The following is a 19,150-nucleotide window of genomic DNA, read 5'->3' on the forward strand; positions in this document are numbered from 1 at the left end:
GTATTTAAAATCTCTAGTTTGGGATTATTTCTCTACCTAAGGAGTCTAGTCTCTAGTTGGTGCTTACACATAATATTCCAAATCTAATCTTAGTACTTTGATGAGGTCTTTCCATAAAAGTATAATGGCGGAAATTGTTTCATTTTTGATACTGGTTGCACAGATGGTAGATTTCTTACCTTACCTATGTAATTGCCCATTTGTTGATGGCAGCCTTTACCTGTGTTCCAAAGAATATAAAATACAGCATTCATTCTTGTGACCTTATGCACCTTTCCCCCTCTCCCACCACCATCCCATGTGTAAACTGGTTTAACAGCTAATCTGCAAGCTGTAGGAAAAGGGGGCAGGGGGAAGAAAGGATATTAGGTGAAGATTAACGAGGAAATGTTGTATTAGCCTTGCACAAAAGGCTTTACCACACTGCTTTTGCTTAATGGGCTTTGTTAGTGCATCCTGATTGTGTTCAGTAGAGAGAAACCCCCAATGCTTAGAACCATAGAAATTGTTGTTTTAACCGGTTGAATTGGATCGTTCCCAGCGTTTTAAAGAGGGTTTCCTAAAAGTAAACGTGATGCATTTAAAGCAGAAACTTCTAATTACTATTTCAAAAAGATGTACATTGACTTCTTCAGCCTGGGAATGGAATGTTAAGAGGATGTTTTGTTTGTTTCAGGAAGCCCAAAAGAAGGATAAAGTTCTTCTGAACTTTGCAGAGAAATTGCCGCATGTCCATGAAGCAGCTAGGTGAGCAAGAAAACTGAGAACATTGGGAAAGTTGATTGGTGAAGCACTTAAATGCATGTACAGTGTTTCAGTGTGAAAGCTGAGTCCTTAACTGCTGTTTACTGCAGACACCATGGTTTCATTTTCACTGCAAATAGAAGGATGCCTGCAGCATCCCCTCATGTTTGGAGATCCCATGACTTAATCCTTAAGGGAGGTTAGCATGACTGCTAACATCTTGGAAGTTTTAGTCTATACATAATTTCCCTGATGGAGCAAATGGTAAATATCAGTATGACGATATCATTTTTTTTCCATGTCAGGCGCGACTTGCATTTTCTCAAGTCGTTCCTGACACAAAAAAAGAGCGACTTCAGATAATTGCAAGTCACTTCCAGTGTGAAAGAATTGGTCTTGCCCAGGGAACGGCCGGATGTGTTACCATCCTGTGGGAGACTTCTCTCATGTCCCCACATGAGAAGCTGGAGCTGAAAGATGGGAGCTCACCCTGCTCCCTGGATTTGAACCGCCGACCTTTCAGTCAGCAGCCCTGCCAGCACAAGGTTTTAAACCATTGCACCACCAGGGGCTCTTTATGAGATCATGTGTGTGTGTGTGTGTGTGTGTGTGATGTTTGTTTGTGAGATTAACATAACTAAAAATCCACTCGACGAATTGACACATCAGGCCAACGAGTGAACATCACTCATAGAAACACTGAAAACACAAGAGAAGGGACTTAAAAGGCCAAAAAAGCAAAAAGACACTACAGCGCATGTGCAAAAACAACTCCCAGGTGCAGCTCAACCCATTACGCAAAGTAAGCATTTGCAGTATAGTTGATTTTGCCCAGGGGTGCTCTTGAGGCGCTCTTGGGGGGAAATAGACCTTGACATATGCGAGTTGTAGTTACTGGGATGTATAGTTCACCTACAATCAAAGAGCATTCTGAACTCCACCAGTGATAGAATTGAACCAAATATGGCACACAGAACTCCCACGACAAACAGAAAATATATATCAATGATTGGTTGGGGGGGGGGGGGGCGCCAAAATACTGTTTGCTTACTATTGAAAATTACCTAAAGCCACCTCTGACAACTCCCCCTGGCAAACAACATACACAGTGCCATGTCCACACTCTCTTTTGGACTATAGCTCCCAGTATTCCCTAGATCAGGCCCTTTAGGAGAGGAGGATGAGGCAGGGAAAGAAGGAGAGAAAGAAAGGAGGAAAGAAAGAAGGTTGACCACAGCAACTCATGGCGGATACAGCTAATATATATATCTGTGTGTGTGTTTGTGTGTGTGTGTGTACACACACACACACACACACACACTATATTTAACTTTGAATAACACATTTAACATATTGTGTAGAGCTATTATCATTACTTAGTGTCAGATCCTAGATTGTACAAACAGAATGCAAGAGCTCAAAGTGGAGTTACATATGCTAGGATATTTCTGCTCCATCAGTTTGGATTTGAGAAGGGATATTCTTGTTAGCCAGATTGAGAGCAAATAGAATTGAGAGCAGGTAGTCCTATTAGCTAGAAAAAGCTTCTGATCTGGTTGCTGGGGGGAAGGGAGGAACGTACATATTCCTTTCTTTTTGCCTCTCTTCCCCCTTCATTGCGAGTTGGAAGGGATTTGTCTTTCCAGAGAGAAGACAAGACAAAGTATGGGAATCTTTTTTTTAAAGCCCTATCTTGGTAGGGATTCCACTTCTGTTGCTGTTGTTGATGATGATTTCATGAGTTTTGATTATTTTTATACAAAAAATGATTCTATGTATCCAGAATTATCATGAGTAGACTAAAAAGAAGCCTGTGCGCAACTCCGCACCAATCTCATAATTTAAAATCCCCCCAAATCCCAAGATAATGATTGCCCTTTGGCCTCAGTCCATTGCTAAAACATATTGATGAAACTGTGTTGGCAGAAAGCCTTGATCGCTGATAATAAGAGTTGTGGGAGCAGGAAATTATTAGCTGCTACAGTGGAAAGATTTGCTAAGCAGGCTCGGCCAACATTCGTGTGTGTTACAACATGTCAGCTTTTTAAAATGAGGAGAGACGATACTCCTTTCCCAAGAGTTCCTTTAGATTGCTGCTTTATTTCCTTGCAGAATATCTCTTGAAAGTATAGAAGCTGAGCTACATTCGCTCTCAACCAAAACGAAATCTCTGAAAGAAAATATTCGGCGGGATTCAGAACTCCACCACCAAATGGAAGGCTTCCTTCAGGTTTGTTCAGATTCCTTCCTTTTGCCTTAGATCTGCATTTCTGAGTTGAACTTTCGTGGTGTCCTAAAGAGACCACAATATACTTGTCTACCTTGAAATTGTACTACAGTTATGATCGTACTGCAGTGCATTTTTTTAAAATGCTACAGCTAAAAATCACTTAAAATTCACATAAATGGTGGACACTTGCAGTGCTTTGTAGAAGTATTCACATACTTTTTGACTTCCAGAGTTTTTTTTTAATCGTGTCAGAAGCAACTTGACAAACTGCTAGTCGATTCTGGTGTGAGAGAATTGGCTATCTGCAAGGATGTTGTCCAGGGGATGCATGGATGTTTTACCATCCTGTGGGAGGCTTCTCTTATGTCCCCGCATGGGAAGCTGGAGGTGACAGATGGATACTCACTCCATCTCACGGATATAGAATCATAGAATCATAGAATAGAATCATAGAATCAAAGAGTTGGAAGAGACCTCATGGGCCATCTAGTCCAACCCCCTGCCAAGAAGCAGGAATATTGCATTCAAATCACCCCTGACAGATGGCCATCCAGCCTCTGTTTAAAAGCTTCCAGAGAAGGAGCCTCCACCACACTCCGGGGCAGAGAGTTCCACTGCTGAATGGCTCTCACAGTCAGGAAGTTCTTCCTCATGTTCAGATGGAATCTCCTCTCTTGTAGTTTGAAGCCATTGTTCCGCGTCCTAGTCTCCAGGGAAGCAGAAAACAAGCTTGCTCCCTCCTCCCTGTGGCTTCCTCTCACATATTTATACATGGCTATCATATCCCCTCTCAGGCTTCTCTTCTTCAGGCTAAACATGCCCAGCTCCTTAAGCCGCTCCTCATAGGGCTTGTTCTCCAGACCTTTTATCATTTTAGTCGCCCTCCTCTGGACACATTCCAGCTTGTCAATATCTCTCTTGAATTGTGGTGCCCTTCAGGTCAGCAGTTCAGCCAGCACAAGGGTTTAACCCATTGTGCCACCACGTTTCCAGAGTGGACTCAGATGAACAAAATATAGACATTTAACTAAGAAGTATACTGCTGGTGTAATTGCTGCCCAAGGTGCTTCAGCCACATATTGACACAAGGAGGTGAATACTTATGCAAGCAACAAGTGTCAGTTTGTTTTTGTTTACTTAGCTTTTCTGCCAGAATTAAAAATATTTTTCACTTTCACAATATTTAGTATCTTGTGTACATCTCAAGTGGAAGCAATGCCAATTAAATGAATTTAATCCAGGTTGCAAAACAATAACATGTGGAAAAGTCGAACTGTGTGTGTGTGTGAATACGTCTTCAAGACACCTTATAAAATGTATATATATATTTAGCTGTAAAATCCTTTTGCCCCCACTAAAAGAAAAAAATGTGGGATATCTCCCTCTATGAACCATCTCGGAGGTTAAGATCTTCTGGGGAGGCCCTGCTCTCAATCCCACCTCCTTCACAGGTGCTAGTGGTGGGAACGAGAGATAGGGCCTTCTCAGTGAAGGCCCCTCAACTATGGAATTCCCTCCCCAGTGAAATTAGATCAGGTCCCTCCCTCCTATCCTTCAGAAAAAAAGGGAAGACATGGATGTGGGACCAAGCCTTTGGACAGTAATCTGCAATGTAATAAGTGACTATGGGATAGTGCAATTTATGGACAGGCTCCTTGAATATGCCTTCAGGCTGCGTGGTTTTTAATGTAATTTGTTTTCAAGATTATGTGTTTTAATTATTGATTTTCATGTGTATGTTTTGTTTTATCCAATGTATGTAAATATGGCATCGAATTGTGCCTTTTCTGTAAGCTGTGCTGAGCCCCCCTCGGTGTGAGAAGGATGGGGTATAAATGCACAAATGATTTTTTAAAAAATCGTTTTTTTAAATGAACAATCAATAAATTAAACTTGGACAGGTTCCCTTTTCATTTCTTGGTGAACTTTTGGATGAATATTAGGTTAAAAAAAGAATAAATATAAGCTGTTTTCTCTTTTTACTAAAAACCAAAACATTTTAGAACTCCCTTTTGCTACTATATATCTCTTCTGTGTTACTTTATTGATTCTACTTTTTAAATGGATTTAATACATTTGATATCTGTTGAAATTACTTAACTCCACAAACGTCTCAATTTGCAATAAAGGATGATTGAACTGTCTCTTGGGAGTAATATGTTTTAGCTTCTTCCTTGATGTCCTGAGAATCAGTTAATTTCCTGAAAATCCAACCTTTCATTCGGAGAGGAACAATGTTATAGTTTCCCCTGTTTTACAAAGAAGCTTAGAGACTCTGGCTGCTTTCTGAACCCTTCCTGACCTCCTCCCGTAGTAGCATGTTTATTTCTCAATGAAATGCTTGACACAGAGTGTTTGGAGCAGCAAACAGCCCCAGTTGTCTCTGCGTATGGCACAATAGAGTAATAGCTCTCCTAGCATAGTGGCAGTATCTCAAATCAGCTGTTGCTACTTGTTGGAATATATTCTGCTTCGGATAAATCTGATTCTGTTGGCTTAATAGTTCAACATTTTCATAGCTTGCATCATTTGGTCTCTCGTGGTCAAACAGATTTCCAATTTCCAATATTTAGAACATTTGACGTTCAGTAACAGCAAGTATAATGTGTCATAATGGAGTTATGATGGAGTTGAGAACACAGAGTGAACTGCACCTTACTGAGCATGGTTTACTAATAACAGCTGGTAAAACTGAAGGAAGCATTGGTTTCTACTATATGCAAAACTGATTAGTGCATTTTTGTCTCCTCTAAGATTTGAAATAGGGCTTGGAAATTGCACTCATGATGTGCATTCGGGACTTACCTTGATCTGTTTTGTGTCCCAGCTTTTGGTGGTGGCCCCGATCCATTTTCATCTGAACCTCCCAAAATTGGGAGGTCAGATATTCATTTTTTGTTTTCGGGGCCAAAAGATCCATTTTTTGGCCCATTATTGGGAGGAGGGCTTCAACCATAGGCCCAAAGCACCTGGTTGTATGGGTGCAGGCTTTGGGCCTATGCACTTGGGCCTGGCAGGGCCTGCAGCCAAGCATGAGTAAGGTGTGGTCCTTACTCAGCACTGGGCTGTAGGCCCTGCCAGGCTCCAGGCAATCAATCTGAAAAGCAGGCTTGGAGCCAGTACCCACCCCGCCTAACTTTTGTATTGATTGCATTTTTGTTCCAGGAAGGGCCTTTCCGTTTCATGACATCCAAATGGATGGGACGAAAAGAAAGCACGAGTCAAATGAATGAGACAAATTTTGGACCCATGACTACTTTCCATTATGTTTATAGATATAATAGCAAGAGTTATTTATTACTCTGTTAGACTATCAGGAAAACTGCCTTAGGAAAGGTTTGTTTGGGAGATGCAACATCAAACTATGATTACCACAATTTGAAGTCTGCAGACTTTGTTCAAGACAGAGTTTCAGGTGGCATTCTGTTCATATTCATAATTCAGATGTACACTGAATGCAACACGTTGAGGTCCATGACTTAACAGTATATCTATATTGGGACAGTGAGATCTGTGACATCTGTACTCATAGATTTTGGGCCTGGATCCACGCAGCAGTTCTTTTTTGTTTTTTTTTAAATTATGAGTAACTTTAGTTCTACTGATTTCAGTTGGCTTTAAAAGTGTGTAATAAAGCATGGATTGGACCTATTTCAGTCAAAGATGCATATAATATACTATTGATTTCATGTAATAATCCATTTTAAAAGTTGTGTTGATGGTTGGGGCTACAGTGTTGTGATTTGCATTCCAGAACAGTTGTCGCCTGAGTAATTCCTAAACAGAATTATGAATGATGGACTGTATTTGATGTCCATTAAATAGGCAGCTCCTATATTTTGTTTTCATACATTACTACAAATATTGTATTCTGTCTTTGTGACCTCACTTGCATGACCAAGTGAGGCACTTTTCCTTTCTTTTATATTTTAAAAACCTGATTCAATTAGGACTTAATGCCAAGTATATGTTCTAGTTCATTCTATACTTTATATGCTCCTTTTCCTCAAAATAGTGAGTGATGTACAAACTGGCCCCTCTTATCCACATTGAATAAGCTGCTAATATAAAAGGTGGAGTCATTTTTTCATGTCTCCTAGTTATAGCTAATCTTTATAACTGCCTTGTTGAGTGATACTACTTTTTTTCCTTTTTGGATGACTGACACAGCTAAGATTGATGCTACTTTTTTTCTTTTTGGATGACTGACAAAGCTAAGATTATCTCCTCCTCTGAAGGCAGCCTTTACAAACCCCCATCCCTTGTTAAAACCCTTAGGCTCCTGATTGAGTCCTTCTTTGTAAGAGAAGCCACCAAGAAAACAAAGCCTAATACATCTCTGGCACTGATTTTTTTTCATTTTCAAAGAATGCTCTTTTATTAAACACAAGAAAATGCTAAAGGCATCTTGTTTGTTTCTATAAGTCCCCCTATGCGTGCTTTTTATGAACAACGGAGAATAGAAAAATAACCAGTTTAATCTTCTTAAGACCTATGGCTACAGCATCTTATCTTGATCAGACAATTGTTACTTAAACTGCATTTGTCAAATCTCAAACTGAATTTGAGATTCAAACTAAGTGTCCCTAAGAGGATATGAGCTTTAAAGCAGATTCTGAAGTGATTTGGTAGTGAGGCTGTAACTTAATGGTGTACTTTGCAAACTGAATGGCCCCAGGTTCACAGTCTAGTATCTTTTAGGAAAGACTCTTGTCTGGAACACAGCTTCTTGTTGTTGCTAATACACCTTATTATACATATAGCATGAAGATAATTTTATATACAATTTTAAAATTATTTTATGCATGAAAGAAAACTTCTGTATATTGAACCATTAGAATGCAAAGATGCCACTATGTCAGTTTCCCATGTGGATGATTTTGGGTTTTGGAGCATTTTGGATTTTGGAATTCCAGATAAAGGATGCTCAAGATGTTCTACTATTTAGTAAGACCTCCTAGAACATGGAGGAACATCTGATATTAAGACTGCAATGAATAAGTCCAGGATTCAAACTGCTCTTCCTAGCTTCTGCCCAAAACTGAATGTATACTTTTCCTAGTCATTCAAAAAACCAACTTCTACTGAGACCTTCTAGTTTGGCCTTCTATCTACCTCTTCAAAAGGGAGTACACAACAATTGTAGTGGTAGATATAAGATTATCTAAGATATAAGAGTCCTCACAAGTGTCTTATCAATATGTTGTCGAAGGTTTTCATGGCCGGAATCACTGGGTTACTGTAAGTTTTTGGGCCATGTTTCAGAAGCATTCTCTCCTGATGTTTTGCCTGCATCTATGCAAGACATGCTCAGAGGTTGTGAGGTCTGTTGAAAACTAGAAAAATTGGGTGGAGAGTCCAGGGTGGGAGAAAGAACTCTTCTGTGGAGAGTCCAGGGTGGGAGAAAGAACTCTTGTCTGTTGGAGCTTGTGTGACATCCTCACAACCTCTGAGGATGTCTGCCATAGATGCAGGCGAAATGGCAGGAGAGAATGCTTCTGTAATGTGGTCATACAGCCCAAAAAACTTATAGCAACCCAGTGTCTGAAAATGACTTATATTGGCATTATAGTTCATATGATTGTCTTAAAGATGTATGTAGGGAGAACCTCTGAAGAAATTCCAGAGTGGAGTGACTTCTGAGTATCTAAAGTTGTGGTTGTGCATGTTCTAAGTGGATTGTAGTTTGGAAAATATGAAGAAGCTAAGTCTACATTTCTGTAATTTTGACTATCTATGTCATATTGCTCAACAGTTCACAACTTTTAGGATATCAGCTGGAGTTGCCTCTAACTGGACCTAATGGAAAAAAATTATTCTGACATACAAGTTGCTTCTTAAAATTGTTGTTTCATTCCTTTAAAATTTCCTTTAACTCGCTTGGTTGCACATATTTTATGCCTTTTGATTTATGAAATCAAATAAACATGTTGCATCTTGTTATTTTAATATAGCTACATGTTTTTAAAGAAAGGACTTTGGAAAACTAGTTGTACTGTATATGCTTTCTGCATTTGCCAATAAACAATCTGGTCTGGCTGTCCCCACATCATACATTTTATTTAAACTAGCTGTTTATTGCTTTTCACCTTATGGGAAATGCATATGGATGTTGGGGTTTTTCCTCCATCTCTCTTTACTGAAACATTAGGGTTTTTTCTTCTTCTTTGATCCCGTTAATGCTTTGCCCTTCAGGAGACAGTACGATTGAGGTAGCAGTATATAGACATCATTACTTGAGAAGTGGATACTTATCCCATTATTATTTGTAATAAACTGGTCTTGCAGGTTTGTCTGCGAAACCTGTTTGAGTGGAGGGATAAAAGGCACATATGTATGTACAGCAATGGCAGCTAAGCTTATGTTATGCCAGTTTCAGTTCCCCAGTTGTGTGGTATCTATCTACCCATCGTTACGTTAATCCTGAATTTCATTTATGCTGAAATTAGCACATGTGTACATAATATATTGAAACCAAAGCATTCATCAGTCATTGAACCCTTTATTTGCAGTTTGCTGTGAAAGAACTTAAAGAGTTGGAACATTGGAAGCGAGACCTGCTGAAGGAAGCTCATGCCCTTATGGATTTCTTGTGTGAAGATAAGGAAACTATGAAGTTGGATGAGTGCTTTCAGATATTTAGGGATTTTTGCTTACGGTTCAGCAAAGCAATTAAGGTAAGAATATGTTTAACAGAAAATCCAACAATGCCTTTTAGTTGTTAGAAAATGAATCTGGTTCACTGTCAACTCATTTTACAGTGTTACAGTAGAGTCTCGCTTATCCAATCTTCGCTCATCCATCATTCTGTATTACCCAACGCAGTCTGCCTCCCTTCCAGATCCACAGCTGTTTCAATTCATTACAATGTTTTGGTGTTAATTTATTTATTTATTTATTGTATTTATATTCCGCCCTTCTCACCCCGCAGGGAACTCAGGGTGGATTACAATGCACATATACATGGTAAACATTTAATTCCATTAGACATACAACATATATAGACAGACACAGAGGCAGTTAAATATTCCAGTTTTCTGGCTTCTTGAGGGTATGCTCAATTCACGGGGGGGGGGGGGGGCTGCTGCTTCACCGTCCACTTGTGACAGAGTTCTTGATGGAGTACTTCCTCATTCTTACGTACTCTGGAAGGTTTTATGGTGTCGTAAATTAGTTAAATTAGCCTCCCCGCATAAAGCGGTAGCTAAATTTCTTACTTGACAGATGCAACTGTCTTTTGGGCCGCATAGGTCAACAGCAAGCTAGACTATTAATGGTCGGGAGCTCACTCCGACCCGGACTGGCTTCAAACTCATGACCTCTCGGTCAGTAGTGATTTAATGCAGCTGGCTACTAACTAGCTGTGCCACAACCCAGTCTGTAAATACAATAGTTACTACATAATGTCACTGTGTATTGAACTGCGTTTTCTGTCAATTTCTTGTAAAACATGATGTTTTGGTGCTTAATTTGTAAAATCATAATGTAATTTGACCTCTAATAGGTTTTTCCTTAATCCCTCCTTGTTAGCCAACATTTTCACTTGTCCAACGTTCTGCCAGCCCATTTATGTTGGTGAAGCGAGACTCTACTGTAATATTTTTTCCTGTGATGCAATAGAATAAGGCTACACATTTTGTGAGACAATTGCCACCCCAAATTTAAAACAGGTTGTCCTTCTCCAAGTTCAGGGCACATGTTTTGCTTCCTCAAATATTTTACAAAATTATAGGTATTTAAACTGGACTCTCTGGTGGACACAGTTTAGAGCTTCCTCTTGCTTTCCTGGCAAAAATATTCACACCTCTTGTTTAATTTGTGTTGTGATTAAATGAGGGAGGAAATTATTAGGTCCATTTCCTGAGCAGATGCACTTAGTTTTGGGTGGGGTGGGGAAGAGGTTCCACCGTTGTCTAGAAATAGACCACAGGTGGCTCTGTGATTAACCTCTGTGCCTGTGGCATGAAAACAATGTAATCTTTGCCATGCTTTTATAATGACAATAGGCAACATGTTTGGAGACAGCCTTGTATACTGAAGAGTGTATGTCTCTTTTAATCCAAATGGTCACATATACGAGAGTGAGTCAAAAACTTTTGCCTCCTTTGTCATGAAAGCATTATGAATGAACCAATAACAGCAGACGTTGCTACAGATCATAGTCTGAACTGTCCTTTATACAAACTTACAGTTCAACATAACCACCATCAATTTGTACACATTTGTACCATCGTTGAACCCATGCATTGAAACAATTTTGGAAAAATTCAGGTTTTTGCTTCATAACCAGTGATGTTAAAGCTGTTTTAATGTCATTCAGATCACTGAATCTGAAACCACGTAGGCTTCCTTTCAGAGGTCGTACATTGTTGATGTCTATTATAACATCCCCATAAACATTCTTCAAGTGATTATAGATTTCCTTAGGTGCATAACCTATTTTTGCTAGAAATTTGATGACGACTCTTTCTTTTAACTTCAGATTCATGGTTCTAATCAGTCAATAGGAAAAAGAAAAGACTATATCAGTAGAGTAAGGTTACCTCTATCATATCATGCATCGATAGTCCAGTAACTGTGAAAGAAATAAAAGTTAGAGTGATAAAGGCATTACTTTTTGACCCACCCTTGTATATGGCTCTCAATTCCTGGCCAGCATCATAAAACCAATATACCTATTGTACATTTTCTAGAATAAAATAAGTGTTGCTTCCCCAATTAAAATGAAACAAACTGAACAAATAAAATGTCTAAAATGCATTCAAATTTTGATGTTCCAAATTGAGGTACATAGCTGTGGGCTTTTAAGCTTCTCTGGGGAGTGTAGATTTCAGAAGAGCAAGAAAATGTCATGTCAGGTGGTACCCTGACCATCTAAATCTATGATTCTTCCAGATGTTTTGAGCATCAACCAGCCTGGCCAATGGATAAGGGGATATAGAGTTTTCACCCAAAACATCTGAAGGGCTAAATATTTCTGAGTCCTGTTACATTGAAAAGACATTACTTTGGCAAAGAGTGTGTAAACATCTGGAAGAATCATATATTTAAATGTATTTTGAAAAGTTGTGTTCTAAATATATAGATATGAACCTATTCTGTTCTTAAATAATTTTAATATACTTAGGCAAAGCCTCGGGAAGTCTTCTGAATCAGAAGCCTATTTAACAACATCATTACGTAGTATGTTGTAAGTGTATTTTGAAAGGAAGCTGCAATATAATGAAATGAAGTACACACAAAGAACAAGTATGCAGTGGTTCTTTCACCACCAGGCTAAAATGTGTGCTGCACTAAAAAGGATATCTTTCCAATTACACCCGGTGTCATAATAGAATTCTCATAACTTCCCTGAGAATTCATACTCAAGACCAACATTCAGAAAGCATGGACGAGTGAGGAGGATGGATTTAGAAGTGTGTATTTGTTTTAAATGCTAACAATCCAACCATTTAAAATGTTACATGCTTTTCTTCTTCTTTGTCTTGAAACAGGAGAACAAGGAAAGAGAGGCCCATGAACTTCAGCAGCTCCAGCGATTAAAGGAGTTGGAGGAGAAACGACGATCATGGGTTGCAGGTGATTTTGGGGCTTTTGGCAGGAGCAGCAGTGAAAGTGACGTTGGGACACTGACAAAGAGAGGGCTAGAAGAATTTCTTCCCTTCTTGCAGCACAGACCCCAGAGCCCTTCTTACAGAAATGCCAGCATCAGGCGCTCCCGTCATTCTTTGGGAGTCACTGCAGACAGGGAGCTCTTGACTTTCCTAGAGACCTCAAAGGGTGAAGAGCCAAACAAGTCCAATAGCCTTCCTCGTGCACATGCTGGTCAAGCAAGAGCAACCGTAGCCTGGATTGAATCTAAAGAACCTGTAGAACTCAATGTGACTGACTCGCACTTAAATCAGGCAGCTGAAGAACGTATGGACTGCAGTTACTTCCCATTGCCTCCACCTCAGTCTAATCACATAGATGACCTAGAGGCATTAGATGGCGCACATGCTAACTTCTATAATAATGAAGATGGTGCTGGCAATGACAACTACACTTTCAATGTGCCTTGTATGGAAAGTGCAGATACACCCCCCTGGGATGTATCTTATGAAGAGAGTGAACTTGTTCCAGGGCTACAGAAATTTGACTTCCGTGAAGCAAATGATATGGATGACCCATCGGAAGTTAATTTTGAAGTTGGCGAAGGAGATCTGGAGACAATGGATGACTCAAGCTTATGCCCTCTTAATCCAGCAACCCGTCCAGTACCAGCCTATAGGAAGTCTAAGGAGGCTCCACATAAGGATGAGCAAGCTACCAAAGGGGCAGGTTATGCTAATGAAGCTCCAAGGCCCAACATTGATAATCCCAGTTCCTCGGGCAATATTTCAGGAATTAAGGCACAAAGACCAGCATTCTGTGTGTCAGATATATCTGATCATTCTTTGACACTTGATCAGTCTGAAGAAAATAATCCAAAGCTAGGTGTCAACAAAGTGAACAGGAAAGATGGTGCCATGGCTCCTCTTGTGAGCAACCTGCAAATGGATGATGGTCTGAGCTCCTTTTCTAGTGATAAAGAAGACTCTGGCAACAAGCCTGGTCTTCTGAAGGAAAAATCAGGAAAAGGCAAAGATGGATTCGGACCAAAGAGAAATTCTCTAAAAGAGAAATCATCAGGTACTCCAAAACCCAACACTAATCCTCAAAATCACTCCAGACCTGTCAGAACTCTGAACACATCAGAGAATGCAAGCATGAGGAAAGTGGTACCTATTTCCAGGTCAACTAAAGCAGCTCCCCCTACTTGTACAAAAAAGCCAGAGCCCAAGCCAGCACCTCGAGACACTAGCGTAGCCGAAACACGGCTGTCACGACGCAACTCCATCAGGGGAATCGCCGATGTTGTGCCAAAACCTCAATATAGGCAGAGCATATCTGTAGAGGAACCAAAATTCCAGCGGGGAACAGCAGCTTCTAGCAGTGGCCATTTTGAGAGGGAGCCACTGCAGCAGAAAGGCTCCTTCAAAAAGCCAAGCTCTAAACCAGTCAGATACATTCCCAAGTCAAAAAATGATGAAACCAAAATGTGCCGCTCTGTGCCCAAACCACAGTCACCTACGGAAGTTAACAAAAGCACAACAGTCACCACTCCAAAGACTCCAGCTCCCATCCCAAGTTTTGCAAGGAATACAGTGGCCTCTTCTTCCAAATGTGCAAAGGTGGATTTGCCACCACCTTCCAAAGCTCCACCCCTCACAAGGTCTTTGTCTCAAAGGTTGCCAAGGATGAGGATGACAGCAGCTTCTGATGATGCTAATCCAAAGGAAAATGGCGGAAGCACACTGAAAAGAGCAAACAGTGCTAGAATGATCAAAAGGAACACTGACAACAGTGACCTTCTAAGTGTTAAAGCCGAGCCCATGATAAGGGAACAAATAATAGTGGAAAGATCGTCATCCCTTCAATGTAAAGATGAAAACCAAACTGCAATAGGAAAACTACTGAATCACTTTTGAAAATAAAAGGGGGGATTGTATTCTTTGGCAATATAGAATGTGAAAATGGACTTTTCAACACTGAATATTTCCATTGTGGAATATCCAGACTGTAATGTTGTATTATTAGCATTACATGCAAGTTAAGGTACATTGTGTGGATCCTGCTGTAGGTCTGAATTGAATGTATTCAAAACTACTGTGATGGGATAGCTATAACAAAGTTTCCTTGCTTTTGGATGATAGTACCTCTACATGCATTTTACATGCTAAGGCAAGTCTTCCTCAGCCTGGTGTACCCTCTTCCTTTATGTGTTGGCTCTCGTCCTCTATTATCCCCAAACCAGCTTGACTTCTCTGCTGGCTTGAGATGAGTAGGGTATGGGGCCCAGAGATCCAGGGTGGGGAAGACTGCACTAAATGGATGCTTTTGTCTAATGAAAAGAAAGGAAAGCAGAGGAAGGGGATTATGGCCAGTTATGAAATAACTCCTCGTTTTTGGAAATGCAAAATGAACTTCTGTTTTGGGGAAACTGTGAGATATGGATCATTTAACTTCTTTGGGTCCAAGAATAGGTTTGGGTCTATTGCAGAGTCCATTGCTGGCAGTTGGACAGACACACAGCACTGCTGGCTTACAGATGACAAACTAAGACACTGCTCTTTGAGGGAGGGATGGGGTTTTGACCTCATCTAAGTTGTATGTGTACGTAGGAAGATGGGGAAACTCTGCTGGGCAGAAGATTTATTCTCCACGAGTGCGGAAGAACTGCTTTGCAGGGACAGATGGCATAGTCAGTGAACTGACTGGTGCTGGAATTAGTAGGGTTAACTGAATGTTATGACTTTCAGAAACCACAAATAGTAGTTTAGGGGAAATGACTACAGGTGATTTGACTTACAAGTCACTCACCTGCAAACCTGCCAGCTTTTGGTATACAGAAGTGCCATATTTATAATATGCACCACAATTAATGCAGTTTAAAACACATGAGGGCTGCAACTTTTCATACAGCACTTTCCCTGCCAATTCTTGTTTCCACTGGTTTTTAAACTACTGTCAAATGACTTGAAATGCTGCTATGGCTCTAATGACAAGGAGCCTTTGGTTTCCCTGCTGCCTCCTTTCTTTGTAAAAATGACTGTTGGCATGCAATATGCAGGTTCCTTTTATGCATGACAGAAGGCTTTTTTTGTACAGTAAGCTTTATTTGCTTCACATATGGATTTTAACACTATTTTTAAACTTTTTGATAAGCTTTTTTAAAAATATTGAAAAATAGTTCATTGCAAAACGGTCAGGCTAAAAATGCAAAGGATGCGGAGAACCCTGTTGCTACACGTTCTTGCCTTCCCTTTGGTTCCTTTCCAGGTAAATATTGTAGGTGGGGACATCAGCCATTGCTTTTTAGTCTTTTATTTAAATAGCTGCCATCTTATTCATTTAGGAAAAACTTTTTTTTAAAAAAAAATCTTACAGTAGAAATATTTGAGGAAACAATACTGAGTTGGTTCGTTATAAGTTTTTTGGGCTATATGGCCATGTTCCAGAAGCATTCTCTCCTCCCGTTTCATCTGCATCTATAGCAGGCATCCTCAGAGGTCATGAGGTCTGAGTTGGTTATGCAGCCTTGTCTCCAGCACTCTTCCCACTTAGTTTCCCTTGACCTAACACAGTATCAGTCATAGCAAGCCACTTACCCAGTTGTGACAACTGACTTTAAAATTTCACTGAAATCCAATGAGCAATTTTTCTATTTCTGTTCAGGTCCCTTATTGTTTTTCACCCCTTCCTATTTTAGAAATGGTTTCAAAAACTCCTTCCTAGAAAGCATACCAGCATTGTAATGCTCTTGTGGCCATGAAACAATGGATCACTTCCCATGTGATTGATACTTGGTTTCATGCTCTTCATATAGTAATACGCTTTTGGACAGAATCATTTTGCCTTTGGTTTTACAAACTATCCAGTGTCCATATGCTACATGCGGTAGTCTGTCCATTTGGCCTTGCCTGCATAACTTTTTTTGTGCTCATCTGCGAAAGCAGGTGGTGGATTTTTATTACCTTTTGATGGTAGTAAGCTTGAAAAGAGAAAATAATTTAAATGTTACATGTTTGGAGACTGTAAGTAAATTTCTATATAATAAGTATGTGTAAAAATGAACTGGATGTATTTAAAGGACCATTTATACATTTCTGAGTTTACTTGCTAGTTTAATAAAGTTCCCATTTATGGGCTTTGTGCTATATTTCCAGTATTTCCATTTGTAATCTCATTTAACAGTCTGGTTGAGGTTGCATGCTGGAGCAGAACACTCTTAATTTGGTGTTTTTTGAAAGAAAATAAATACATGCTTAAGAAAAGGAACAAATGCATGCTTGATTGATCACACATATGTAGACCACCTTTCTGAAATTAGTTTTGGGATGCCAAGAGGTACAACTTGGGACTACTACCTAAAATTAGAACATGGGTGGGAATCATGGGTGGCTCTCCACATGTTGTTCGATGGCATCTCCCGGTATTCTGGCTAGAGCACAATAACTATTGTAGCCCTCACAATGTCTCATTTTCTATGGAAGATGATGTGAGGAGCCAACAAAGCAAAGAGTTCTCCAACATCTAGTATTCAGAGCCACCCTACTTCTGGTCACTGAGGTAACATAACAGACACCATAACTTGTAAGTGGGGCACATCCCCCCCCCCCCAAATACCCAAAATACTCTTCACAGGCAATGGCAAGAAAATAGTAAAACACCTATTAGTATGATTTCCCACAAATGTACCACCACCTGCTTCACAGAGCTGATCTGGTCCAATTGGCTCCATAGCTCTGAGTAGCCCATCTGGCTATCATTATTTTTTCCTAGTGTCTTGGTTTGTAGGCCTGTTTGGAGGGGAGAGGTTATTTGATGCACTGATTCAGAAAATTACATTGGATAGACCACATCAGCTCTAGCTTCTTAGATATGGTTATCATAGTTTTCTTTGGGCAAGCAGATGATGACTGATAGATTGCATATGTTCTGTATTATAAAAACTAGAGCTGATATGGGAAACTAGTACCATTTTTGGTATCAGCAGGCTCAATGTATCCAGAAACAGGTCTAATATTTGAGTCACCAAAAGTGTGTTGGCCAGTGCTATCTACTTATTAGAGGCAACCCAGGGTCACACAGTGAACTGCTGAGGAGACACAATAATAATAATAATAATAATAATAATAATAATAATAATAATAACAACAACAACAACAACAACAACAACAACAATCATCATCATTCATACCCCGCCACCATCTCCCCAAAGGGGACTTGGGCGGCTTACATGAGGCCAAGCCCAGTAGTGCAATTACAATAACGTAACACAAAAGCATAAAACAAACATTACAAGGAGACTTCAAGATCAGATGGCAACTTCAGACAAACTGAGGAAGAGGACAACTGAACGAGGGCTTATGAATACAAATCACTTAAATATTTCACTAATCATTGCTGAGTTCACCAATTTTTTAAAAAAATCAAAACATTTTTTAAATGTCTGAAATGTATATGTTGATTTTGCTTCCAACTATAATAAGAAAGGGTAGAATAATGGGACAAACAGGGTACTTTGTTGCTTAATAAGCATCAGGGTTGGAAGAATGTAGTTTTGTGAGTAGGACAGTGAATTTTAAGGTCACCTGTTGTCACATTCCATAATCTCCAGAGGCTTTTCACACACATTTTCCTCCATAATCAGGACAGATAACAATTTGAGCTTTAAAGCAAAGCAAAGCTGTGAGTGTTAAAATGCCAAACACCATAACTCTTCTCTTTAAAGCATGGTATATAAACAGCCTGGCTAAGGCATTTCCTCCATCCCGAGTTTCTGACAAGGTTTGCCTTTTTAATATTTAAAAGCCAACAAGTCTGAATCTGCTGTTGGATTTGTTCCTATTAGCTTCAAACACCTTATTGGGAAATCTTGCTGCACAGCTTGAAGGTGTTTGTCAGGGAATTATGCACTTGTTTGGAGGGCGTGACGGAGGCTTGTGGCACTAATTCAGTCGTTTGGTTCAAAATGGAAAACGTCCAAAATACAGATTAAAAACATCTCTTTTCTCACTCACTCACACAGTAAACATCACAACAAAAGTTAGTCGGGTCAGCAGAAATCTATTAAAACTATTGCAGGGGGGAAGAACAGCAATGGTCAAGTTACATGAAGAAATAGTTAAATGCACCTTTAAAGAATGCAACCTTTAAATCCTGTAACTCAATGGTTCTCAACCTGGTGGTTGGGACCCTTGGGGGGGGGTGTGTGTGAGGGGGTGTCAGAGGGGTTGCCAAAGACCTTTAGAAAACACAGTATTTTATGTTGGTCATGGGGGTTCTGTGTGGAAAGTTTAGCCCAATTCTATCCTTGGTAGGGTTTAGAATGCTCTTTGATTGTAGGTGAACCATAAATCCCAGCAATTACAACTCCCAAATGTCAAGGTCTATTTTCCCCAAACTCCACCGGTGTTCAATTTGGACATATTGAATATTCATGCCCAGTTTGCTCCAGAGTCGTCATCGTTTGAGTCCACAGTGCTGTCTGGATCTAGGTGAACTACAACTCCAAAACCCAAGGTCAATGCCCCCTAAACCCTTCCAGTATCTTCTGTTAGTCATGGGAGTTCTGTGTGCCAAGTTTGGTTC

General features: G+C 39.9%; 1 protein-coding gene across 1 annotated transcript in view; it reads left to right on the top strand.

Annotated features, from left to right (window-relative positions):
• The window catches only part of FHDC1 (FH2 domain containing 1), a 66,162-nt gene extending 49,445 nt beyond the window's left edge, over window positions 1–16,717 (top strand). Inside the window, exons 9-12 of the mRNA XM_060778832.2 lie at window positions 677–747; window positions 2,857–2,974; window positions 9,487–9,651; window positions 12,469–16,717. Of these exons, the coding sequence (XP_060634815.2) occupies window positions 677–747; window positions 2,857–2,974; window positions 9,487–9,651; window positions 12,469–14,484 (2,370 nt within the window). The 3' untranslated portion in view covers window positions 14,485–16,717. The remainder of the gene's footprint in view (window positions 1–676; window positions 748–2,856; window positions 2,975–9,486; window positions 9,652–12,468) is intronic.
• Window positions 16,718–19,150: the final 2,433 nt, after the last annotated feature.

This window comes from Anolis sagrei, chromosome 5 (genome assembly GCF_037176765.1).
Source record: "Anolis sagrei isolate rAnoSag1 chromosome 5, rAnoSag1.mat, whole genome shotgun sequence".
NCBI lineage: Eukaryota > Metazoa > Chordata > Lepidosauria > Squamata > Dactyloidae > Anolis > Anolis sagrei.